This window comes from Thalassophryne amazonica, chromosome 6, assembly GCF_902500255.1.
Source record: "Thalassophryne amazonica chromosome 6, fThaAma1.1, whole genome shotgun sequence".
Classification (NCBI taxonomy): domain Eukaryota; kingdom Metazoa; phylum Chordata; class Actinopteri; order Batrachoidiformes; family Batrachoididae; genus Thalassophryne; species Thalassophryne amazonica.
Genome location: NC_047108.1, coordinates 42471073 through 42497534, shown reverse-complemented (window position 1 = coordinate 42497534; position 26462 = coordinate 42471073). Strand labels below are relative to the sequence as shown.

General features: G+C 43.4%; 1 protein-coding gene across 3 annotated transcripts in view; it reads left to right on the top strand.

The window, feature by feature from the left end:
- LOC117512107 (alpha-1,3-mannosyl-glycoprotein 4-beta-N-acetylglucosaminyltransferase C-like) overlaps window positions 1–26462 on the top strand; it is a 58454-nt gene that overhangs the window by 23331 nt on the left and 8661 nt on the right. For all 3 annotated transcript variants that reach the window (XM_034172071.1, XM_034172072.1, XM_034172073.1), the window contains 2 exons: window positions 8900–9053; window positions 10981–11235. In XM_034172071.1, coding sequence (XP_034027962.1) covers window positions 8900–9053; window positions 10981–11235 — 409 coding nt within the window. The remainder of the gene's footprint in view (window positions 1–8899; window positions 9054–10980; window positions 11236–26462) is intronic.

Below are 26462 nucleotides of genomic sequence, written 5' to 3'. Positions count from 1 at the left end.
AAGTCAAACAAATAGATGTCTGGTGCATAAAGCAGTAACATGAAGTGCATAAATGCATTTTGCACATAGATGGAAACACATTCCGAATGTTAGGAATGCTTTAGCAGGACTTTGAACTATTGGGCTTAAAATGCAAAAGTACAATTGTAAGACAAACACTCTGTTCATGCTTCTGTGTAGGCTCTCAGTTGTCCAGGTGGTTTCCATAGTAGAGAAGCTTGAATCTTCGACTGGACTGGGTTGCTTGACGCGAGGACGTTTCGCTTCAAATCGCAGAAGCTTCCTCAGCTAAAATTCTTGGTCTGGTGGTCTGACTTCTGTCTTGACTCTTGTAGAGAAGAATAACCAAGAAGTCACAAAAGCTGGAGTTTTAAACCTAACCAGACCCCTCCTACCGAGAGGCAGACTGCTATAGGCTGGTGACTAAGCAGTGGCTCTAATTAGCACCTATTGTGCTCTAGTTAGCACCCTTCTAATGACAGGGCAGCTGTCCCTCTCCTGATGGCTCCCTTGACGACTCTGCTGATGACGTGAATGACTCATTACCATGAACAAAAGACTGAAACTGCTTTGACCTGAGTACCCCATTGTAAACAGGGGATAAAGCGTGTTTCAGACCCCCTCCCCGGTTAAGGCTGGGTTTCAGACGTTTCACAAAGAATGCCTCCTTGATCCCTCTCTCAAACCATTTCTTCTCTCTGGCTAATATTTTAACTTCCTTGTCCTCAAATGTGTGGTTAGTATCTTTAAGGTGGAGATGAACTGCAGACTGAGGTCCACTGGCGCCCTCTCTGCGGTGCTGGTATAGCCTTTTGTGTAAAGGTTACTTAGTCTCACCTATGTAGTGTTCGTTACAGTTTTCCTGACATCTCATAGAATACACTACATTGCTCTGTTTGTAACTAGGGATCCTGTCCTTAGGGTGAACTAATTTCTGTCTCAAGGTGTTAACCGGTTTAAAGTAAACTGGGATTTTGTGCTGTCTGAAGATCCTCTGTAGTTTTTCCCCTACTCCTGCTAAATAAGGGAGAGACACTCCTCTTCTTCTTGTCTCCGTCTCCTGTCTATCTGGTCTCTTTGTTCTCTGGGACTTCTGCACTTTGTCCAGCGACCATCGTGGGTACCCACATACTGTGAGGGCTTTCCGGACAAGTTGTTGTTCTTTAGCCCTTCCCTCTGCAGTTGTGGGCACCTGTAGGGCTCTGTGTTGAAGCATCCTGATCACCCCGAGCTTGTGTTCAAGGGGGTGGTTTGAGCCAAAGAGCAGATATTGGTCAGTGTGAGTTGGTTTTCTGTAAACCCCTGTCTGGAGCTGCCTGTTCTCTCCAATCGTAACATCACAGTCCAAGAAGGCTAAATGGTTGTTTCTGGCATCCTCACGTGTGAACTTGATATTGGCGTCTACCGAGTTGATGTGTTCTGTAAAGTCCTCAACTTCCTGTTGCTTGATTTTAACCCATGTGTCATCAACATATCTGAACCAGTGACTGGGAGAGATGCCCGTGAAAGACGTCAAGGCTGTCTTCTCCACTCGCTCCATGTACAGATTGGCCACAATGGGGGATACCGGAGACCCCATCGCACAGCCATGAATCTGCCTCTAGTAATTCCCCCTAAACAGGAAATACGTGGTGTTAAGACAGATTTCCAAGAGCTGGCAGATGTGGTCTGGTGTGAGTTTGGTCCTTTCAAGTAGAGACACATCCTCCAGCATTCTCTGCCTCACAGCTGAGATGGCCTCAGCGGTGGGGATGCAGGTGAACAATGAAGTCACATCAAAAGACACGATTGTTTCATCTGCCTCCAGCTGCAGGTCCTTGATCTTGTTCACAAAATCTTGTGTGTTCTCCACATGGTGTTCTGAGTTACCCACTAGAGGAGCCAAAATCCACTTGAGGTGCTTGGCCACATTGTACGTGATGGAATCTGTGCTACATACAATAGGCCTGAGAGGCCCTTTCTCAGGGATCTCCTTCTAGCTAGACATGCCTGAACACCTCCCTAGGGAGGCTCTCAGGGGGCATCCTTACCAGATGCCTGAACCACCTCATCTGGCTCCTCTCAGTGTGAAGGAGCAGTGGCTCTACTCTGAGCTCCTCATGGATGACCGAGCTTCTCACCTTATCTTTAAGGGAGACATCAGCCACCTTCCTGAGGAAACCGATTTCGGCCGCTTGTACCAGTGATCTAGTACTTTCCGTCATGACCCAAACCTTATGACTAAAGGTGAGAGTAGGAACGAAGATTGGCTTTTGGCTCAGCTCCCTTTTCGTCACAACAGTATGGTAGAGTGCATGCAACACCGTCCCTGCTGTGCCGATTCTCTGGCCGATCTTATGCCCCATTGTCCCCTCACTCGTGAACAAGACCCAGAGATACTTGAATTCCTTCACTTGGGCCAAGACCTCATTCCCTACCCGGAGTAGGCAATCCATTGATTTCCTGCTGAGATCCATGGCCTCAGATTTAGAGGCGCTGATCCTCATCCCAGCCACTTCACTCAGCTGTGAACCGATCCAGTGAGTGCTGGAGGTCACAGGCTGATGAAGCCAACAGGACCACATTATCTGCAACAAGCAGTGATCACACCCTGAGCCCACCAAACTGAAGACCTTCCTCCCCCCAGCTATGCCTTGATATCCTGTCCATGAATATCACAAACAGGATTGGTGATGAGGCGCAGCCCTGGAGGAGGCCAACCCCCACCGGAAGCAAGTCTGATTTATTGCCGAGAACCTGAATACAGCTCTTGCTTTGTGAGTACAGTGATTGGATGGCCCCGAGAAGGGACTCTCTCGCTACATACTCCTGCAGCACCTCCCACAGTATCTCCCAGGGTACCCAATCATACACCTTTTCCAAGTCCACAAAACACATGTAGACTGTATGGGCATACTCCCAGGCACCCTCCAAGATCCTTGTGAGAGTGAAGAGCTAGTTGGTTGTTCCATGGCCAGGACTGAACCCGCATTGTTCCTCTTCAATCCAAGGTTCGACTATCCGCTGAACCTTCCTTTCCAATACCATGGAGTAGACTTTACTAGCAAAAGCTGAGTAGTGTGATGCCCCTGTAATTGGCACGCACTCTCTGGTCCCCCTTTTTAAATATGGAGACCACCATCCCTGTTTGCCCCTCCTTAGGCATTGTCCCAGACATCCACGTCATGTTGAAGAGACGTCTCATCCAAGACAATCCCTCCATACCAAGAGCCTTCAGCATTTGGAGTTGGACTCAATAGAATAGAGCCTTTATTGTCATTGTACATATATACATACAGGGAAATTTGTCCTCTGCCTTTAGCCAATCCTAATTGCAGTTAAACACAATCCAGCCACTCGGAGCAGTGGGCAGCCACAGTCCCGCACTCGGCAACTAACTCCAGATATGGAGACACTGCCTTGGTCAGGGACAGAGAAAGGATCAGACCCTAAATAAGCATGTTTTTAATTTCTGGACGGATGTCATCAACACCTGGGGCTTTGCCACTGTGGAATTGTTTGAGTACCTCAGTGACTTCCACCAGGGAAACTGATGATGAGCTTTGACCCTACTATAGAGTGTGCTCCAGTCTGATGCAGGAGTTCCTCAGAGTGTTCCTTCCAGCATCGGATTACCTCCTCAGTTTAGGTAAACTGAGTTCCATCCTTACTGTAGACAGCTTGGATTGTTCCCCCTTTTCCTCTCCTGAGGTGCCTCACGGTCCACCAGAAGCACCTTGGTGCCAACCGAAAGTCCTTCTCCATGGTTACTCCGAACTGCCTCCCTCACAGCAGAGGTTGCTGCCCTTTGGGCCTGTCGGTACCTTGCAACTGCCTCAGGAGTCCTCTGAGATAACATACTCTTTTTTTTTTTTTTTCAGACGGACAGCTTCCCTGACCACCGGTGTCCACAACAGTGTTCAAGGGTTGCTGTCCCTTAAGGTACCTAAGACCTTCAGGCCACAGCTCCCCACTGCAGCTTCAGCAATGGAAGCTTTGAACATTGCCTATTCTGGTTCAATGCCCTCAACCTCCACAAGGATGCCAGAAAAGCTCCGCCAGAGGTGTGAGGTATTGAGCTGTGGGACAGTGGGCTCCTCCAGACATTCTCAGTTTACCCACACTGTCCATTTGGGCTTACCAGGTCTGTCCAACGTCCTCCCACACCCTCTGATCCGACTCACCACCCGATGGTGATCACTTGACAGCTCTGTCCCTCTCTTCACCCGAGTGTCCAGAACAGGCGGCCTCATCAGTTGATACGATCACACAGGGTGCTGTGGTACCATGTACACTTATGAGCATCCTTATGTTCGAACATGGTGTTTGTTATAGACAGTCCATGTCTCGCACAGAAGTCCAATAACAAATGACTGCTCAGGTTTAGATCAGGGAGGCCGTTCCTCCCAATCACACCTCTCCAGCTGTCTCCATCATTGCCCACATGTGCGTTGAAGTCCCCCAGCAGAACAGTGAAGTCCCCCAATGGAGCCCTTTCTTGTGCTTTTAATTAATATTATTTATAATTTTATTATGTATTTGAGTTTATTTTACTATTATTGTCATTTCATTAATATTGTGTGTTTTTTCTGCCTCAAGTCAGGGGAATTTTCACAGCCTCTTTTACTTAATAACACTGTAATAGCTTACATCCATCCTGAGCACTAATTGCACAAACGCGTCATCACTTCAGATAAGACTTTATTGATCTCACAGTGGAGAAATTCACATGTTATGTCAGCTCTTAAAAAACACATGATGAGTACGAGTAGAGGAAAATGTGCATCAAACAGAGTGTGCAGAGATAAGCAATAATAATAATACTTGTAACAATACAATAAAATAAGAAAATGAGGTAGAAATAGAATATATATATATATATATATATATATATATATATATATATATATATATACAGTGGCCCCCAGTGCTTAATTTGTAAAGTGGGAGGTCCTGGAGCGCAGAGGATGGGTGGCTCCGGTGCAGAAAAAAAAAGAAGGGCGGGGGGGCTTGCGAACAACGCTGTGCGCCACACCGAAAATAAACTGGGCATGTATTGTAGGCCTAATAACACTAGTCACACCAAATCCAGATAGAGTACAAATTCCTGTTTAATGATGTACAGTGGTCCCTCGTTTATCGCGGGAGTTACGTTCTCCGCGTTCACACCGGGCGCGACGCGAACGACTGCAGCCACAGGTTGCCATGTAATCCCTATGTAAGGACGCATTTTGGCGCCAAACCGCGCAGCGCGACGTGAGTGAAGCGAGTGAAGTGACGCGAGTGAAGCGATTTTAAGCGTTTTGCGTGTTTGTGGCGCGATATTGCGTCGCATCATGTCGTGTTGCCCTCCTCCCCAAGTTGAAAAATGTGAACTTTTTCATCTCGTCGCGCCACGATGACCAATCAGGGACTAAATATGTAGTGACGTGGAGATGTCTGGAGTTTGACTAAGGATGTGAACATGTCCTGTATCTGGTAGCAGCCTGTGAGCAGGACTTATGTCTCTTTTGTCCTTTATTTCACAATCATGACAGAGTTTTTGGAGTGAGCAGCAGCCCCACAGCAGTGGGAGCGGAGTTTCTTTTTCTTTTTTTTTACGTGCGCGTGCGAGGGAATCATCCATGGAGATTATTTTACTTATTAACTACACAGATGTATAATAAAGCAAATGGTGATTGGTTTCTAAAGACAATTATGACAGAGTTTTTTTGGGAAAGAGCGAGGAGCAGCCTCACAGCAAGCAGCGGAGTTTCGTTGTTTCTTTCTTTTTCTTTTTTTTTGTTACGTGCGCGCGTGAGCGAACCATCTGTGTGGAGAATATTTTATTAATTAACTACACAGATGTATAATAAAACAAATGGTGACTGGTTTCTAAACACAATTATGACAGTTTTTTGGGGGAAGAGCGAGCTGCAGCAAGCAGCAGAGTTTCTTTTCTTTTTTTTTTTTTTGTTTACATGTACGCGCATGAACAGGACAGTTGGTCCTCAAACTGGGTCCCGCAGAGGTGGAAGGACCACTGAAAGCGGCTGTCATCCAGACGCAGCTCCTGCAGCAAATAATGATACTCTCTGTATTGGGAGCTTTTCACAACAACTTGCTCCGTGTGAAAGGTCCGTCATGATGACTTGACGCCGAGCGGAATGGAAGCTCCTCCTATTTGATAACGCACCGGGGTGAATTTTCGCAGTAAAAGTCCACCCAAGCAGAGCAACACACCGGGCGAAGGAGGCGCGTCCGTCGCCACGCGACCCCCGCAAATTTGTAGCATCTGATCGCGCCCGGTGTGAATGCAGCATAACCCGCGGTAAACGAAATCTGCGAAGTAGCGCTATTTTTTACACTTATAGATGTTTTAAGGCTGTAAAACCCCTCACTACACACTTTTCTCAAACAGGCATTAACATTTTCTCACTTTTCTCTCTTGTGTAAACACTCTTTTTTCTTCTGTGCGAGAAGAATCGCGGTGATTTTTTTTTTTATATTTTGTTAGTCAAGAGAGGTGGCGGATCACGGATCCAGTATAAATAGCTGGTGGAGCCAACGTCAGAGGTTCCGGAGCGCGCGTCCGAGGTTCCGGAGCACGCTCCGGCTTGCTCCCCCTCAAATTAAGCCCTGGTGGTCCCTCAGTATAACGTGGTTCACCTTTCGTGGCCTCGCAGTTTCGCGGATTTTTTTAGTGCAATTTTGCGCGCTTCTTTTTTTTTTTTTTTTTAATAGCGCATTGTGTTCTGCGTCCTCATCAGGCAGGCCGGTCGCCATCACCACGATTGCTCTCACCGCCTCCGATGCGCTTACCGAGTTACCGAGGCTCGGTAAACGCCGCAGCGGGCCACTCACACCACTACACTGTGTGGAGTTGCGGCCAAAATCTGGCAACAGGTCCAGAGACTACACTCGCTGTTTTGATGTAGAGCGCTCCAGCAGCCCACAAGGATAGAATTCTTGCGGAAAAATCCGCAGCGCTGCATGGTCTCCGTAACCACAGCCGCAGAGCTCCGTGGCCACTGAGAGAGGTTTGTATCTTTTTACTTGCATTCTTTGCGGGTCCCGCAAAGAATCCGCAAAGGTTCGTCCCGCAACGGTAGCACTGGAGGCAGTGAGCAAAGAAAGAGCACACGCATTGTGTTCTGCGTGTGCCTGTTTATAATCTTCTCGCCCAGAAGAAAAAAGAGCGCCAACAACTAAGAAAAAGACACCTGCACCGAGGTGTCACTTAGTGGAAAAAGACGCTACAGCAGAGCGGCGCCAGGACGAAGAGGCGCGATCAGAGGAACTGTGAAATACTGGTTAGTCACTATTAATAATTTCTTATGTGTCCAACCTCGTAGGTTGATCGTTAAAATTAAATTCGTTAGTTCTAAAAGCCATCATAATTATTTATAGGAAAATGTTCTATTCTTATTTCTCAAACAAATGTTTGGGCCTGAAAACAGGTTTTGATCTTTGGTTTCATTCTATAATACTGGACTTATTTTTCTACTAAGGTTTGAACTTTGAGAGTGTTTACACAGGAGAGAAACGTGATAAAATGTTAATGCCTGTTTGAGAAAAGTGTATAAAGTGTGTAGTGAGGGGTTTTACAGCCTTAAAGCATCTACGAGGTCTGTCCAAAAAGTATTGTACCTTTTTATTTTTTCAAAAACTATATGGATTTGATTCATATGTTTTTACGTCAGCCAAGCTTGAACCTTTGTGCGCATGCGTGAGTTTTTCCACGCCTGTCGGTTGCATCATTCACCTGTGGGCAGGCTTTGAGTGAGCACTGCTCCACCCCTCTCGTCGTCGTTTCATTGTGAGGAAATGGAAGAATGATTTGGGCTTTTTTTCCATCAGAATTTTTTCAGAAACTGTTAAGAGACAGGCAACTGGAAACCATTCGAAAAATTTATCTGGCTTTCGGTGAAAATTTTACGGGCTTCACAGAGAATAAGGAGTGTTACTACAGCTTTAAGGATAGCCCACAATGGCGCTCGGCGACCCGCGCTCCGAGCCGCCATTGAGAGGCAGAAACCACCACATCATTTCTAAATGGATCGCTGTGTGGAGCCGGGACCGTCGTGTGCAATTTCTCTGGTTATCACAAGAGCTGGACATCAGCCATTTTCCGGCAGATTTCACTTTTAATAAGAGATTTTGTCATGGAAAGCCGCGCGGAGGCTTCGCGCGTCACGACCGATTCGCTGATGAAGCGAGACAAAGAAACACCTCCGTTTCGGAGTGTTAAAAGACAAGTTGGGACATGCCCAGCTCTCCACAATTTCTCTTATACTCACTCGACTGGTAAGCACTGAAAGCCGAGATGGTATGTGTGCGGACTACTCCAGATTTGTGGCCATAATTTTTGACGCCACTCTGGATGGCAGTCAGTGGACAGCAGGCTGTCATGAGTGCACATGTTGGGATGACTAATCCAGTGAGATTCCACATGAGAAAGGTATCGCCTTTTTGCATGATTTTCTGTCCCTGCCTCCTCTCCACCAGTAGTGCGCCAGTGAGATACTAGCCTTATTTAATGATTGTGAGACTTTCCTGCTAACCAGTGTTAAAAGGCAACAACTGGTTGTCTGTGATACTTGTTCCCCTTGGAAGTTCCTTGGGTACAGCTGGAATGACTTTGTATCTAATGAGCAGTTACACTGTTCACGATCCTGAGTGTCGAGGATCCCAGTGTCTGGAGAAGACCAATGGGATGCCCACGTTTCACCTGGCTATTGCAAATAGATGGTTATTTTATAAAGATGTGGGGATGGATCCGGTGTCTGTCTGGTTGGTTGCCACCCAGGACCCAAAGTGGTCCGTTGGAGTTGTGGATGCAGGGAGGCTCATCACCAGCACATGCACACAGAATTGACTTGATATACAGTATGCATGCTCACAACCAAATGGCTTTTTTAATATGTTATTTGTTTTACAGAGCTCATCAACCTTACATACGACAAGTCTCCCTCAGACAATGTGGCAGGGGTCCCAGCAGTTGGATAGTCCAGAGTCCTGGGTTGACCAGGGAGATTATCTGCCCCTCAATGTATCCTATGAGAAGCTTGCTGGAGCACCTGCTACTGAGCAAAGTGAGTGATACACACATTAAGTGGTGTCAAGATACATTATACAGAAAGATAGAAATGGCTGTTGATGAAATGTCAAATTTGTCCAGTATCCTCTACCCAGTTAAGGATGATGTAATTTAAAATTGCTGGTGTAACTTTACATTTTGTTAATAAGCTCCACATTGGCAGTACCTTTGTTGCAATACCGTGCTTCCAGCCTATCCTCTTTCAAAAGACAGGGCTCTGCCTGAAGAATGTAATAAGGGCACTGTTATGAGTTAACAATTAATATGATGTTTTCTGAATATTTGAAAATTGTCTGAATTCTCGTTGAAATTCACGTTGGACTATATAGCTGTTAGTTAAGGTATGGACAATTATGTTATTGATTTTGTGTGTGTGTGTGTGTGTATGTGTATACATATATATATATATATATACACACAGATATCTCAAAAATAATCAACAAACTCAAATTCCTCATCATAGGCACACATCGCATAATCTGTATATATGTATATATATATAGATGTGTGCCTGTGATGAGGAATTTGAGTTTGTTGATTATTTTTGAGATATCTGTGTTTTGCTGTTCTGCTCACTTTGTTTTGTGGTTTTGTTGCAATAAGTATAAGTTACTGATGTAAAAGGGGTAGGTGTATATAAGCTTTGCTTCTACCTACACCCTTTCGGTTGCATGGGGGTTGACACCACAACAGATTTTTTAAATGTGTTTGCACTTTTTAAAAAAGCTGGACTGTATATCTGATTGCTGGGCTGAAGTAGCTGCTGAGGAATGTAGCTGGACAAGAAAACCCGGTCAAAGCGATGTTAAGAGGGACTAGGAGTGAGTCAGCCATGCACATACAAACCCACTAACAGATTGGTAAAACACACATTCAGGAAAAGAGCAGGTCACTCTCACATTAACCGCTGCATAAATTTTGCAGAGTAAAATTTACTCTGCTGGGATAACATTTGGTCCCAGTCCAAATAAAGTTAAATACACTCTATCACAGTGTAAAATCAACTCTTATTGAAGTAGAAACACTTGATTTGACAAGACTGTAGAGTTGATTTCACTCTATCATAGAGTGTATTTTACTCTGTTTAGACTGGGACCAAATGTTATCCTGGCAGAATATATTTTACTCTGCAAAATTTACTGTGTAGGAAGAGACTTCAGGATACGGACTTTCTAGGCCTACTGTTGGCCCGGTTAATTTAGTGGCTGACTTAGTCCCAAAGTAGCACTGTCCCCAGAAGCTGCGCATTTGGTGCCAAGATAGAGATTTTTAGATTTTCAATTTCTATAAAAATCTGTTTCATATTAATAAGTTTGGGTCATTCCATGTCAGTTCAGCGAATTGACATGGAATGACCCGTTTTACATACTGCTCTGATAGAGGTGCCATCAGTTTTATTTGTCAGCTATTTTGTTTCCATTGAAGTCTTGTGAATTGCATCTAAATTTTGTGATGTATCTGGAACAATCTTGACAGAGTATACAAATAATGAATGTTTATGAGTTCAATGGTTACGAATAGTTCACCGAATTAAATATTTGTAACCATTGAAAGAATGAAAAACATTATGTATTCACATACACCACCAAAATTAGATGGAGGTTCCAATTTTTTGCCTATCTTCCAGTTATCACTCAGAAACCAAGTGCCAGAAAGCAATGACAAATTGTGCACAGCAATGTTCTGAAATAGAATTCAGAAACTGAAAAAGTTGGGTGGGAGGGAAAAAAAAAATCTGACACCACCACAAAAAATTTTGATTCAAGTGCATGAATTAAATACATTCTCCTGACATTTGATCACATCTAATTTAGCTCATTAAAAGTCATTTGGAAACTATTGTTGTCAGAGTTTTGTGCTCTATGGGTGCAGTGCTCTCGTTTACACATTGTGCTAATCTTGTGCCATGCTCTGTGTTTCAGGGTTTCTGTGTATTGGGATCTCGTCGGTAAAGAGGACAAAGGGAACCTACCTCCTCACCACTTTGCGCTCCCTCTTCTCCCAGTCTTCTCCCCAGGAGCGCTCTTCTATGGTGGTGGTAGTGCTGCTGGCAGATTTTGATGCCAGGTGGAGAGCTTCAACAGTAAGAGAGATCAGAACAGCATTCCCCTCTGAGCTGGAGCAAAACCAGCTGGTGGTTCTACATGTTCCTCAGGACTGGTACCCCCCAATCACAGGTGCCCTGCATGTTTGGTGGTCTGAATATATGTTTTGTTGATGCTGTGTTGCTGACTTCAATACAAAAGGCAAGAACTTTACACCTCCCTTACCGTTTGGTGCGAATCACAGTTTTGATGTCATGGTATGATTCAAATAACGGTACAATTCCAGTCAGGTTTTCTCATGTAGGTCTTGAACTAAAGATGGAATAATATCGCTTGAAATGGTCAGCAATTGTCTTGAGGATCTACAGATTCCAGATGCTGAACATTCTGGCTGAAGTTTTTAATTTGCATTTTTTGTGTAACATTGTAATCACATAAAAAATAAACATTTGAACATACAATAAAATATAATTCATAGTCTAGCATCAATCTCGGCCATCCAAAATGAGGCACACCCAGAAGAAGAAAAAGGTGCAGTTCCTTGACTGGCCCCTTGAGGCTGGCTCCAGATTGAGCAGGTTCTCATAGAAGCCCATTTTAAAATGTCCAAGTTTAAAAAATAAACATTTCCGGCCTGGTACAAAAAAGCTTTTTGGTCTTTATAGCTAGTTTTCTACACTTAACATCTTCACCATTTATGAGTAAGCTGCGACACAGGCAGAGTAAATACTGCCAACATGGCAACACCCAGAACAGCTAATTTTTTTTTTGGCTGTCAAGTCGACTTTTCCGGGACCCTATAGAAAAAATATGGGTGATGTCACAGAGGTTTTGTCAAATATGCCCTTCGCAAGCTGCCCCTCAACCAGACACTTTTTGTCACCATCAACCAGCTCCTGGCATCATGCTTGCTGGGTATTTGGCAATTGTTCTTGACAGAACTGGCAGAGTTCATTTAAATTGGTTGGTTTCCTGGCTTTTAGTCATACTTCACACATTTTTAATAACGATGAGGTTGGGGTTTGGGAAGGCCATCCCAGAAGCTTAATGTTATCATGCCTTATCCAAACCACAAACAATTTTGATGTGTGTTTGGGATCATTGTTCTGTTGGAACATCCAGTTGTGGCCAAGTGTCAACTGTCTAGCAGTTGATTTGAGATGACCTTGAAGAATTTGGAGGTAGTCCTCCTTCTTCATTGTTCCATCAATTTTGTGCAATGCAACAGTACCACTAGCAGCAAAACCGCCACAGAGCATGATGCTACCACCTCCACGCTTGACAGCTGGTACTGTTTTCTTAGGTTTGAAAGCCTCACCTTTACCCCTCTAAACATACCTCTTGTCATTGTTATTGTGGCCAGATAACTCAATCTTGATCTTATCTGATCATAAAACCTTTTTGTCCCCTGCCATGAAATGAGGGCCATTGAACTGGACTCTGTGCATTTGTTTGTCTGTCCGTCATGTTTTGAGGGCTCTAGCTTTCCCTCTTACCTCTTGCATACGCAGTACACACCCAATACTATATTGTACACAGACACAAATGTGACATCCAGGCATATGACCTTGGACCAGATTTTCAAGGTCATGCACAACAATAGCCGACAAAGGCACCTCATCCCAGATTGTCACTTTCTCTCCAAATATCACTTCTACAGCTTACATTTGTATTGAACCCCTATAGGAAATCATGCCTCCTGACTCTCTTGACATGGCTGCATTTGACCTTGGACCTCAAGGTCAAACATGATGTTAGGGAAAATAGCACCATTTGAACCCAGAAATGGTTGCTCTCACTTTTATGCACACATTTTGATCTGAAGACTAGAATAGAATAGTCCTTATTGTCATTGTACAGGGATGGTACAATGAAATTGAGGATGATTTCGCAGAGCTACTGTACACCACAAAAAATGTTTGAAAGAACAAGAAGCAACGCCGTGATGAAGCCTCACAGGACATGTTGGGGCATGTCCAGCTCATGCTCAATTTCTCGGATAATCACACGACTGAAAAAAAACCGGAAGCCACCTGAAAGCCATCTCAAAGCCATCCTGTGACACCAACACGGAGGTGGTTTTGTGCCGTGTAATGAACGGCTCCATGGCGCGTCCCTCCGCTTTTCTTTCCATGAAAAAAACTCCTGTAACAGTGGAATGTGCCAAAAAAATCTTGATGTCCAGGCCTTCTGCCTTTTTGTGAAAGTCAGACGACATCCTGGATCAACAAAGCCTTCACGTTGGAAATGATCTGGTTGTTTCAGCGGGGTTTGAGTCTGTCGATCGGTGCTCAGAGCGTGCCACGCTCTCAGCAGTTGTGGGCGGTCTTTAAACTGGCTGGATCACTCCTTAAGTGATCCAAAGCCTGCTCACAGGTGAATGACGCAACCGACAGGCGTGAAAAAACTCACACATGCGCACAAAGGTTCAAGCTTGGCTGATGCAATCACACGTGATTCAAATCCATATGGTTTTTGAAGAAAATAAAAAGGTCCGATACTTTTCTAACAGACCGTGTGTGTGTGTGTGTGTGTATATATATATATATATATATATATATATATATATGCTGGATTAGTGGTAGGCACTGTTGCCTCACAGTAAGAAGGTCATCGAATCAGTTCCCACCTGTGGCCTTTCTGTGTGGAGTTTGCATGTTCTCCCCGTGTTTGTGTGTTAATAAATGTACAGTTTGTCTGTTAAAACTATATGGAAGAGTAAGTATGCCTCTTTGTATATCCCACTTTCCAAAACAGCCTCATGTGACCATCCATGAAAAATCTACTTAAACTCCTAATTTTCTATAGGAATACAAACTACAAACTAGTGTATATATAGTAATAATTACACTTAACAGTACACATGCACTTCAGTTTAAGCAGTGATTTGTACTCACTGAAATTGCCTTTGTCTGGCATATCATTCTAGAGAAACTCATGTTTTCAATGCCCACAATTATCTGTTATCACTTGCATGTACATATCCATGTAATAGGCGGGGGACCTCAGCTGAGTATTAGCTTATTTCCAGGAGGCATTTGGATTGTTCATGTCGGCAGTTGCAAATTTCAGCCTGGCCTGAAGGTGTCAGTTTTGGGGAAGGTGCTTCTTTCGTGGTTGACACGCCCTGTCCATGGTGATGTAAAACTCGCTTGGCTGTGGACAGTGATGCTGGTGTCCCAGCAGTTTCCATTTCATGTGAGGCTTGAGCCTCGGTGGTCCCTGGGTAGTTTCTGAACATCCTAATTAACTTTCTCTCATCTGAGGGTGAAAGTCTGAGTCTTTTTCCAGATCTTAGCAAAGTGGTGACACATCTGACTAATTTGTACTCATGTACAGTTGTTTGAGCTGATAATCTTGGAATCTACAGTTGTTTAGAAATGGCTCCAAGAGACCTTCACAACTTGTGTAAATCTACAGTTCTCCTTCTTAAGGCCGTGTCACACCACAACAGAGAAAAATCGCGGAATCCATCAGTCTCCCATGGATTTGGGGCTCTGGTATACAGATAACGTCACATTTCCAGTGGCATCATGGAGTTGCATTTAGCAGAATGATTTTCCTGATTTCAAGACATACATGCACACTGGGGGAAGCTGGATTTGAGCTGGGTTTACTGTGGTCTGAATGCATGTCATATTTCCTCACTGTTCATGCGCTGTCCTCACAGTAAGGACATCAAGCAACTCTGCAGCACCTCCTTGTTGGGTGTTGGGTGCTCTGATGTCCAGATAAAGAAACCCCCACTTACCCCGTCTCTCCACCCCCCCCCCCCCCCACACACACACACAGTACAGACCGAAAATGACTGTACATCTGCATGCCTGCACAGCCCCATTCCACTGTATGTATTTGACAGTAAATATAGTTTTTGTCTGTTTGACTCCTTTCCTTCTTACAGAAGCATTTTTTTCCTTTTCTTTTATTGTTGTTTATGGACCAATGACATCAGATCAAATTCCTTGTATGTGAGAAATTTGATTCTGATTCTGATCCCTGAGACTCACTGGACGTCTGCCTTCATGATGTTGACTGGTTCTTGTTCTGGGAGGTGTCTGTGGTGTGCTCTTAGGTCTACCAGCCACTTTGTATTGGTGTTGTGTGATGCCTCTTTCTCCCAGTTGTTCATCCAGTATTGCTCAGTTTCAGTTCTGGGTGGGTCTGTCCTTGTGCTTCTGTTTTCACCTTTCAGTTGGGAGTACAGTCTGGATGGGTCATTGGAGAACAGGTCATTTATTTTCTTGGCCTCTCCTTCTCTGGTGTATCTCTTCAGCTGAGTACCCAGAGCTGTGAGCCTTTGTTTGGCGGTTTTCAGGGCCTCAGTTATGAACATCTTGTTGTACTTCTTATGCATCCACGACCTGTCTCTCACGACATTACATGTATTTGTATTGAGTTCAGCGATGTGTTCACCAACAAAACCTGCCCCTAGAGGTTAACTACCCAGATGACCAACCTTGAGAATAAGAATTATATTGTCTAACATCCACGAAGATCATACCATTAAAAAAAAATGGGAGCAGAATGTGACATTTTTAACCTCTTAGAATAGGTTAGCCATCTCTGAACTTGTCCCATAATGTCTATGTCCCATAATGTTCTGTGCCAATTTAAAGACCCTGGCAGTAACAAGACTGGACTTATTCTGAGCACAGATGGACGGACAAAAAAACCTTCGCAATACCTGATGGCCATATTTGATGGCCTCGGGTAATAATAATAAAATAATAAAATAAATAAAAATAAAAATCGCTGTTAGTGCAAAATGTTTGGGGGGGGGCAGTTAGTCCCCAGACAAGGGGGTCTTGCCCGGGGACTAATTCAGTGTAGAACCACCGCTTGGCACCTGGCACCAAAAATAAAACAAAATACATCAATATTTTCATATTTACCTTAGATGGCAGCATGCTGACATCAGTGTGTGAGTATGTGTGTGAACGTGAGGCATTACTGCAAAGCACTTTGAGTGTCTGCATGGGATGGAAAACTGCTATAGAAATGTGTCCATTTACGGAGGAAGTGAAACGATCACTACTTGAAAGTTCAGACTCATTGAGCATAGCGACGTTTTGCCACTTTGTTGTTTCTACCTTCTCTCTTCATATTTGCACCGTTTGAGAAAATATTGCCACTTTTTAATTTATTTACAAAAACATGTACCTGAACTTTTAGAAACTTGAACCTAACCTTGAGGGTCAGCCCCCCCACTCCCTTGTGAATTAAATGTTTTTCAAGTTATTTTACCCCTTCACGAAATAATGCTGACCCTGTTGAGAAAAAAATCTCAGACGCAACCATGGACTGCAGAACTACACTGAGGGAAGGCTAGATCTTTTCTCTATGGGCAGCAAAATGTGTAATTCAATTGTTGCTTCACTGAATAGCTATTAAAATGCCAAGCATTTTCAGCATGAGTGCCAGATTCTACTAAATCAGCAACGAACAATAAAGAAAAACATTCCTTACAATACTCTACCCAAGGATGATCCTTTCTCTCCCTTTTCCTACTTCTTCCTTTCCTGTTCATTAGATCGGATGGGGTGATACACATGTATGTAAGTGTGTGTGTGTGTATATGTATATATATATATATATACAGCGGCATGCTGGGAACATTTTTCAGCCCGGGAGTTTCATATCCAACTGGCCCACAAACTGCCAGCGCACAGGGATAATAAGAGTTCTGCTGTGGCATTTAAATCCAGCATTTATGTGCTGACTGACTTTGAAAATTGGGTGGTTTATAATAGAAAGTAAAAGTTAGTTAGTTAAAACAAGAACGGTATTGTTAACTCACCAGTGCACCACCTAAGGCGGGCTGATTTTTCACTCGTGTGAGAATTTTTGGATCGTGCCAAGTTTCATCTTAATCGTGCGTCCTGCGTCGTGCATTCTACATGGAGTAACGAGCTACGTTTAACATCTCACGACCACTGTTGTGAAAGTGTAGGAACACGGACCCACAACAGGGGGCGCAAATGAACGGACAATGGAGGAAGTCAAATAACAACACTTTACTGTTGTGAATAAGCACAACAAACACAATGGATCACAACAATAGACAAAGAAGTCAATTCACAAGAATGTGTCACGTGGGCAGGCTCGAAGATAAGAGACGTCTGTCCAAAGCAGAACCGGAACCACACGATTTCCTCCGCCACCGAACCCCGGGAATACTGGAGCCGCCAAGTCCCGAACTCCCAGGTGGCCACTGCCTCCGCGTGTCGGATCTGGTACTGCTGGCGAGGAACAAAAACAGTTAAATGTGGGTGCGTTCGCACCCAGCAATCCGTATGGAGAGAAAACCACCTCCACCTCTCGTTGGAAGAATGTCTGCTATTTAACACACAAAAGTAATAAAGGGTTACTGTCAAAAACACAGTCAGCTGAGTACGGTACCTTCTAGGTAGAGCGATATCTCGGCAAAGAGGTGGAGATGTCGTCCTGCTGATATACCACTGCTGATCAGATGATTGGTGACAGCTGTCGTAGGCGATAAGTGACAGCTGTCACCCCGGCTGCTCCTGTGAGGCGGCAGCGCCCTCTGGTGCCTGGAGCCCGCACTCCAGACAGGGCGCCCTCTGGTGGTGGTGGGCCAGCAGTACCTCCTCTTCAGCGGCCCACACAACAACCACCTCCCGATGGGGAATCGTATGGTCGGATGAAAATCAAGCCTGTTTGATATTTTGGTCGGCTGTCGTGACTCGTGAGGGTTCTGCGCTGTTGAAGCAGTGCTACAAACGTCTCCGTGCTGATTACCTCACGCACTGTGCATGAGCAAACACCGGAGAGAGCAAACAGTGATCTCGTGTAAAGTCTTGTGGGGTTTTTTTATTGCGTTCCCTCGCAATAACCTAATATCATATTAAAGTTCATGCCTGTCAGTGCGCACAGTGAGTGGAATCAGGTGGGGGAGACTGAACGTATATGCGCGCACGCACACACACAGAGCAGACAGCAACAGGATTTACGACAGATGAGCACAGCTGTAAGACTCCGTATGAAATATAGTTTATTTATACAACAGTGTAAGTAGCAACACCTGTTATGAATGTTTGTTTACTTTTTTACCGTCCTCTCGTGAATCATGTTGCTGTCTGCTGTGTGTGCGCACGCGCGCATATACGTTCAGTCTCCCCCCACCTGATTTCACTCACTGTGCGCGCTGATAGGCATGAAATAAATTTAAAAAAAGAAAAAAAAAAAAAGCTTCTGTTACGTTTTGCGTTTGGAAAGACCAGTCCGACGTGTGGTTTTTGAACGTACAATGAGCAGTCAGATCGCATCAGAGCATCGGGCCGTACAGTGTGAGAACATGAATCGTGCGCTCTGAACTTTTAAACCCTGCGGTTTTGTCGCACAGTTTGAGCTGGAGCCGAGTACAACGATTGAAAATATCGTACAGTGTCTGCCCATCTTAAGTCAGTGAAGTCTGTAAGTAGCTGGAAGAGGTGGTACTGTACTAGCAATGTTGATACGGCTGACATCCTGGCATCAACAGGCACGTAGCCTGTTATGCCCGGTCCTATTTACCATTTCCCTCTTTGCTCTGTCTTCTTGAAAAAATATCTGTGAGCTTTGCACACTTGGCAGCATCTTCCTTCAAAGCTTTCTTTTTCTTAATCTAGCTTTTTCAGCTCCACCCGGCTTTTTTCTGTCCACCTTTTCACTCACGGGTAGCGCAAGTCCCATCTGAGCGCACACAGGGCTTGATTGGACTGAACTGTAATGAACGCATAGGGGTGTTAAACGTGTAATGGTATGTCCCTGCCTTAGGCTTTGGAAAAGATAACAGCGTTGCAAAAGAAGCAGCCTTAAGTTATTTTCTTGTGAATTTTCGTGATTGTCAAACATTTATAACACTTAATGTCTTCTCTTTAAGATACAGCAGCCCAAGTGTCTTGTTGTGTAGCCTAACAGTTAGTGGTGGTCATATATGTATGCATATATATTAACACCCCCTCACAACGGCCCCAGGTTGGACCAGCCCACCGGGAAAACTCCTGACTCTCCCGCTTACCCAGCACATATATATATGTGTGTGTGTGGGGGTGTCAGGAACAACCAAAGTGTTTGTCTGCATTGTTTAGTCTGTAAAATAAAGCTTTTCATATTGGCAAAGTAACACTGATATGTTTGTGAAAGGCTCACATTGGCTGATATTACTGGCCAACCAGTATAATGTAATAATATCTAGGAAAAAAAAGGGCAGCCAATAATTCCCTGGTGAAGGAGGTATGTTCTTGCTGGGTGCTCTTCTATTTTATTTTCAGGCCACACAATGACAAGCATTTGCTCTTCCTAAATAAACATAAACATTGTTCTTTGTATGCTTACAAAATATGAACATTATTTAGCAAGGAAGAGCACATTTATTACTGTTGATAAATAACTTGCCGCAGCATCATCTTTTTGTGTGGAAGCAAGATCACTTATAATTGCCACAATAGAGGGATTGTATACCCGCCATATTGGATTTTGGTCACGCAGAGGATTGTGGGAAATGTGTGCCTGCTGCGGATGCACAGACACACTCCGAAAGTAAACAAAAGGCTCAGAATGCCGGGGATTGCTTGTTGTGTCCCTCGATGCTTCAATAATCATCTCAGGGATAAACATGTGAACTTTTCCTAAGAATGCAACACTTAGAAACAAGTGGATTCACAATAGTGGAACAACTGGACATAAGAGAATTCTGTAAGATCAAGCCAACATGAACCCACTGAGTCTACAGCAGCCAGAAAACCTAACATTTTAGACACACCAATATTTTTCCACTCAAATCATTTCCATCAAAACCACCAATATAGTAGTTTTGTCCACAACTTGCAACAAAATTGTGGCTGCCATTTGGTGCAGAACTTAGTAAATCCCTCCCAGAGCCCCCACCTAGAGCAGCTTTCTCCTGCCATGTTTTAGTGCAGAAACAACTCTTTTCTTTCTTTATCCCCTCCTCTCCCCTCCCCTGAGGTTCGGAGTCCCATCCACAGAGAAATGTGTGTGCTTGGCTCAGCTCAGGGGCGATGCAGTGCACACTTACTGATCTGAATGATCTCAAAGATTACAACAGTTTTTTTTTTTTTCTGTGGAAAAAGGCCAAATATTAAGCATTTTATGAACATTCGATATAAAAACTCTAAATAAGGGTATAAGTTGTAATTCACTTCTCTATCAGATCTTTTTTTTTTTTTTTTACCTTTTAAACTTGCAGTCCTGCACTTTAACCATCTTTTCAGTTCCACTGCTGTTGCTGCCTCGAATGGTGAATTAATAACAGCTCCAGGTACATCTTATGGGTCCAGAATTGGCTAAAAAGTACAGCATCTTTCTTTGTTTACATCCATGGATGCCAGCTGTCAGAATACAGGTGATCCCATGATGCATTGCGCGAGGGCTACTTCCAGGCATGCACACTGATGCATGCAATCCGTCTATTTTATGTTTGCAGACATGAGCTTGGCACAGTGTTTTTATAGGATACACTCTGTTAGTAGAATGAAGTAACTTATGGGGTGGCAAGAAGGTGGCATGGAGAGTAAGGGCCTGATTTACTTACATATAAATAGGGCTAAATTGCATGGGCTGTCCAAACATTTTTGTATTAGGTTAGGTATTTGATTGTTTTTGATCACAAAACATGGATCTGGCAGGTCCATAGCTGGGAAGATCCACAAAAGGAGTCCATCCAGAGGGAGAGGCCACCAGCCGGTGGGAGAGGAGGTGACTGGGTGACTGCTCCTCCAGCCACAGTGCGGGCTTATTAGCCCTGTGTAAATCTGTCCCAAGATGCGTTGCTTTTGGAAGGGGCCCTCGGAACCACCAAAGTAAGATCACAAAAGAAAGAAAGGAAACCCATTCTTTGTTTTGAAGAAGCACAAGTTTGTTTTGCTTTTTACTGGAAGACCACACTTTGGTCTTCCAAGATGGACCTTTTTTCTATTTGGAGCAAACCTTGTTTGAAAGTACAAGGACAGCTCTTTTAATAAGAAGAAGAAAATTAGTGGTGAGTTTATTTTATAAATGCCTTAAAAAGGAGTTTAAATTACATTTACATTACGCTGTACGTTCGCCTCACAAATGATCTTCTGTTGAGTGATTAAAGAAGCAGTTTGCGCATGTAACAAAAGCATGAATTAGCTCTTTCAGCATTCAATGGTTAAAGCAGTGTTTTTGTTGTAAATATATAAATGATACAGTGGTTTTTCAAACGTTTCATTGCGTGGTACGTTCATCTTCCCCCTCTACTGGTGGTTGGCTCTCACTGCGGTATTGTATCACTTCCTGTTCCGGAGCACAGCGGTGTTTTTTCTGTATCTGTTAGCTGTTTAATCTGCGCAGTTAGATTGATCTAGTTATCTAGATTACGATTTGTTTCCCAGTGTAATCTTTACGTGCCTTAACTAAAGCACTCCTTCTGCTGAATCACCTCTAAATTATTTACACATTATTCACTTTGCGTGTTTTTAGGAATCCGCTAGCTTAGCGTAGCTACTAGCTCTTAGCCGATTTAGCATGGCGGCTTCTCCTGTCTCTCCCACACTTTTCTGCTCTGGGTGTGAAATGTTTAGTTATTCCTCGGCCTCCTTTAGCAGTAATGGTACTTGTAATAAGTGTAGCTTATTCGTAGCTTTGGAGGCCAGGCTGGGCGAATTGGAGACTCGGCTCCGCACCGTGGAAAATTCTACAGCTAGCAAGGCCCCTGTAGTCGGTGCGGACCAAGGTAGCTTAGCCGCCGTTAGTTACCCCCTGGCAGATCCCGAGCAGCCGGGAAAGCAGGCTGACTGGGTGACTGTGAGGAGGAAGCGTAGCCCTAAACAGAAGCCCCGTGTACACCGCCAACCCGTTCACATCTCTAACCGTTTTTTTCCCACTCGACGACACACCCGCCGAGGATCAAACTCTGGTTATTGGCGACTCTGTTTTGAGAAATGTGAAGTTAGCGACACCAGCAACCATAGTCAATTGTCTTCCGGGGGCCAGAGCAGGCGACATTGAAGGAAATTTGAAACTGCTGGCTAAGGCTAAGCGTAAATTTGGTAAGATTGTAATTCACGTCGGCAGTAATGACACCCGGTTACGCCAATCGGAGGTCACTAAAATTAACATTAAATCGGTGTGTAACTTTGCAAAAACAATGTCGGACTCTGTAGTTTTCTCTGGGCCCCTCCCCAATCGGACCGGGAGTGACATGTTTAGCCGCATGTTCTCCTTGAATTGCTGGCTGTCTGAGTGGTGTCCAAAAAATGAGGTGGGCTTCATAGATAATTGGCAAAGCTTCTGGGGAAAACCTGGTCTTGTTAGGAGAGACGGCATCCATCCCACTTTGGATGGAGCAGCTCTCATTTCTAGAAATCTGGCCAATTTTCTTAAATCCTCCAAACCGTGACTATCCAGGGTTGGGACCAGGAAGCAGAGTTGTAGTCTTACACACCTCTCTGCAGCTTCTCTCCCCCTGCCATCCCCTCATTACCCCATCCCCGTAGAGACGGTGCCTGCTCCCAGACTACCAATAACCAGCAAAAATCTATTTAAGCATAAAAATTCAAAAGAAAAAATAATATAGCACCTTCAACTGCACCACAGACTAAAACAGTTAAATGTGGTCTATTAAACATTAGGTCTCTCTCTTCTAAGTCCCTGTTGGTAAATGATATAATAATTGATCAACATATTGATTTATTCTGCCTAACAGAAACCTGGTTACAGCAGGATGAATATGTTAGTTTAAATGAGTCAACACCCCCGAGTCACACTAACTGTCAGAATGCTCGTAGCACGGGCTGGGGCGGAGGATTAGCAGCAATCTTCCATTCCAGCTTATTAATTAATCCAAAACCCAGACAGAGCTTTAATTCATTTGAAAGCTTGTCTCTTAGTCTTGTCCATCCAAATTGGAAGTCCCAAAAACCAGTTTTATTTGTTATTATCTATCGTCCACCTGGTCGTTACTGTGAGTTTCTCTGTGAATTTTCAGACCTTTTGTCTGACTTAGTGCTTAGCTCAGATAAGATAATTATAGTGGGCGATTTTAACATCCACACAGATGCTGAGAATGACAGCCTCAACACTGCATTTAATCTATTATTAGACTCTATTGGCTTTGCTCAAAAAGTAAATGAGTCCACCCACCACTTTAATCATATCTTAGATCTTGTTCTGACTTATGGTATGGAAATAGAAGACTTAACAGTATTCCCTGAAAACTCCCTTCTGTCTGATCATTTCTTAATAACATTTACATTTACTCTGATGGACTACCCAGCAGTGGGGAATAAGTTTCATTACACTAGAAGTCTTTCAGAAAGCGCTGTAACTAGGTTTAAGGATATGATTCCTTCTTTATGTTCTCTAATGCCATATACCAACACAGTGCAGAGTAGCTACCTAAACTCTGTAAGGGAGATAGAGTATCTCGTCAATAGTTTTACATCCTCATTGAAGACAACTTTGGATGCTGTAGCTCCTCTGAAAAAGAGAGCTTTAAATCAGAAGTGTCTGACTCCGTGGTATAACTCACAAACTCGTAGCTTAAAGCAGATAACCCGTAAGTTGGAGAGGAAATGGCATTTCACTAATTTAGAAGATCTTCACTTAGCCTGGAAAAAGAGTCTGTTGCTCTATAAAAAAGCCCTCCGTAAAGCTAGGACATCTTTCTACTCATCACTAATTGAAGAAAATAAGAACAACCCCAGGTTTCTTTTCAGCACTGTAGCCAGGCTGACAAAGAGTCAGAGCTCTATTGAGCTGAGTATTCCATTAACTTTAACTAGTAATGACTTCATGACTTTCTTTGCTAACAAAATTTTAACTATTAGAGAAAAAATTACTCATAACCATCCCAAAGACGTATCGTTATCTTTGGCTGCTTTCAGTGATGCCGGTATTTGGTTAGACTCTTTCTCTCCGATTGTTCTGTCTGAGTTATTCTCATTAGTTACTTCATCCAAACCATCAACATGTTTATTAGACCCCATTCCTACCAGGCTGCTCAAGGAAGCCCTACCATTATTTAATGCTTCGATCTTAAATATGATCAATCTATCTTTGTTAGTTGGCTATGTACCACAGGCTTTTAAGGTGGCAGTAATTAAACCATTACTTAAAAAGCCATCACTTGACCCAGCTATCTTAGCTAATTATAGGCCAATCTCCAACCTTCCTTTTCTCTCAAAAATTCTTGAAAGGGTAGTTGTAAAACAGCTAACTAATCATCTGCAGAGGAATGGTCTATTTGAAGAGTTTCAGTCAGGTTTTAGAATTCATCATAGTACAGAAACAGCATTAGTGAAGGTTACAAATGATCTTCTTATGGCCTCGGACAGTGGACTCATCTCTGTGCTTGTTCTGTTAGACCTCAGTGCTGCTTTTGATACTGTTGACCATAAAATTTTATTACAGAGATTAGAGCATGCCATAGGTATTAAAGGCACTGCGCTGCGGTGGTTTGAATCATATTTGTCTAATAGATTACAATTTGTTCATGTAAATGGGGAATCTTCTTCACAGACTAAAGTTAATTATGGAGTTCCACAAGGTTCTGTGCTAGGACCAATTTTATTTACTTTATACATGCTTCCCTTAGGCAGTATTATTAGACGGTATTGCTTAAATTTTCATTGTTACGCAGATGATACCCAGCTTTATCTATCCATGAAGCCAGAGGACACACACCAATTAGCTAAACTGCAGGATTGTCTTACAGACATAAAGACATGGATGACCTCTAATTTCCTGCTTTTAAACTCAGATAAAACTGAAGTTATTGTACTTGGCCCCACAAATCTTAGAAACATGGTGTCTAACCAGATCCTTACTCTGGATGGCATTACCCTGACCTCTAGTAATACTGTGAGAAATCTTGGAGTCATTTTTGATCAGGATATGTCATTCAAAGCGCATATTAAACAAATATGTAGGACTGCTTTTTTGCATTTACGCAATATCTCTAAAATCAGAAAGGTCTTGTCTCAGAGTGATGCTGAAAAACTAATTCATGCATTTATTTCCTCTAGGCTGGACTATTGTAATTCATTATTATCAGGTTGTCCTAAAAGTTCCCTAAAAAGCCTTCAGTTAATTCAAAATGCTGCAGCTAGAGTACTGACGGGGACTAGAAGGAGAGAGCATATCTCACCCATATTGGCCTCTCTTCATTGGCTTCCTGTTAATTCTAGAATAGAATTTAAAATTCTTCTTCTTACTTATAAGGTTTTGAATAATCAGGTCCCATCTTATCTTAGGGACCTCGTAGTACCATATCACCCCAATAGAGCGCTTCGCTCTCAGACTGCAGGCTTACTTGTAGTTCCTAGGGTTTGTAAGAGTAGAATGGGAGGCAGAGCCTTCAGCTTTCAGGCTCCTCTCCTGTGGAACCAGCTCCCAATTCAGATCAGGGAGACAGACACCCTCTCTACTTTTAAGATTAGGCTTAAAACTTTCCTTTTTGCTAAAGCTTATAGTTAGGGCTGGATCAGGTGACCCTGAACCATCCCTTAGTTATGCTGCTATAGACGTAGACTGCTGGGGGGTTCCCATGATGCACTGTTTCTTTCTCTTTTTGCTCTGTATGCACCACTCTGCATTTAATCATTAGTGATCGATCTCTGCTCCCCTCCACAGCATGTCTTTTTCTTGGTTCTCTCCCTCAGCCCCAACCAGTCCCAGCAGAAGACTGCCCCTCCCTGAGCCTGGTTCTGCTGGAGGTTTCTTCCTGTTAAAAGGGAGTTTTTCCTTCCCACTGTAGCCAAGTGCTTGCTCACAGGGGGTCGTTTTGACCGTTGGGGTTTTACATAATTATTGTATGGCCTTGCCTTACAATATAAAGCGCCTTGGGGCAACTGTTTGTTGTGATTTGGCGCTATATAAAAAAATTGATTGAATTGAATTGAATCTTGCATACAGTAGTGTTCAGAATAATAGTAGTGCTATGTGACTAAAAAGATTAATCCAGGTTTTGAGTATATTTCTTATTGTTACATGGGAAACAAGGTACCAGTAGATTCTCACAAATCCAACAAGACCAAGCATTCATGATATGCACACTCTTAAGGCTATGAAATTGGGCTATTAGTAAAAAAAAAAGTAGAAAAGGGGTTGTTCATAATAAATCAAAACTATTATGTTCAAACTGCTTTTTTTAGCAATCCTGTGAATCACTAAACTAGTATTTAGTTGTATAACCACAGTTTTTCATGATTTCTTCACATCTGCAAGGCATTAATTTTGTTGGTTTGGAACCAAGATTTTGCTCATTTACTAGTGTGCTTGGGGTCATTGTCTTGTTGAAACACCCATTTCAAGGGCATGTCCTCTTCAGCATAAGGCAACATGACCTCTTCAAGTATTTTGACATATCCAAA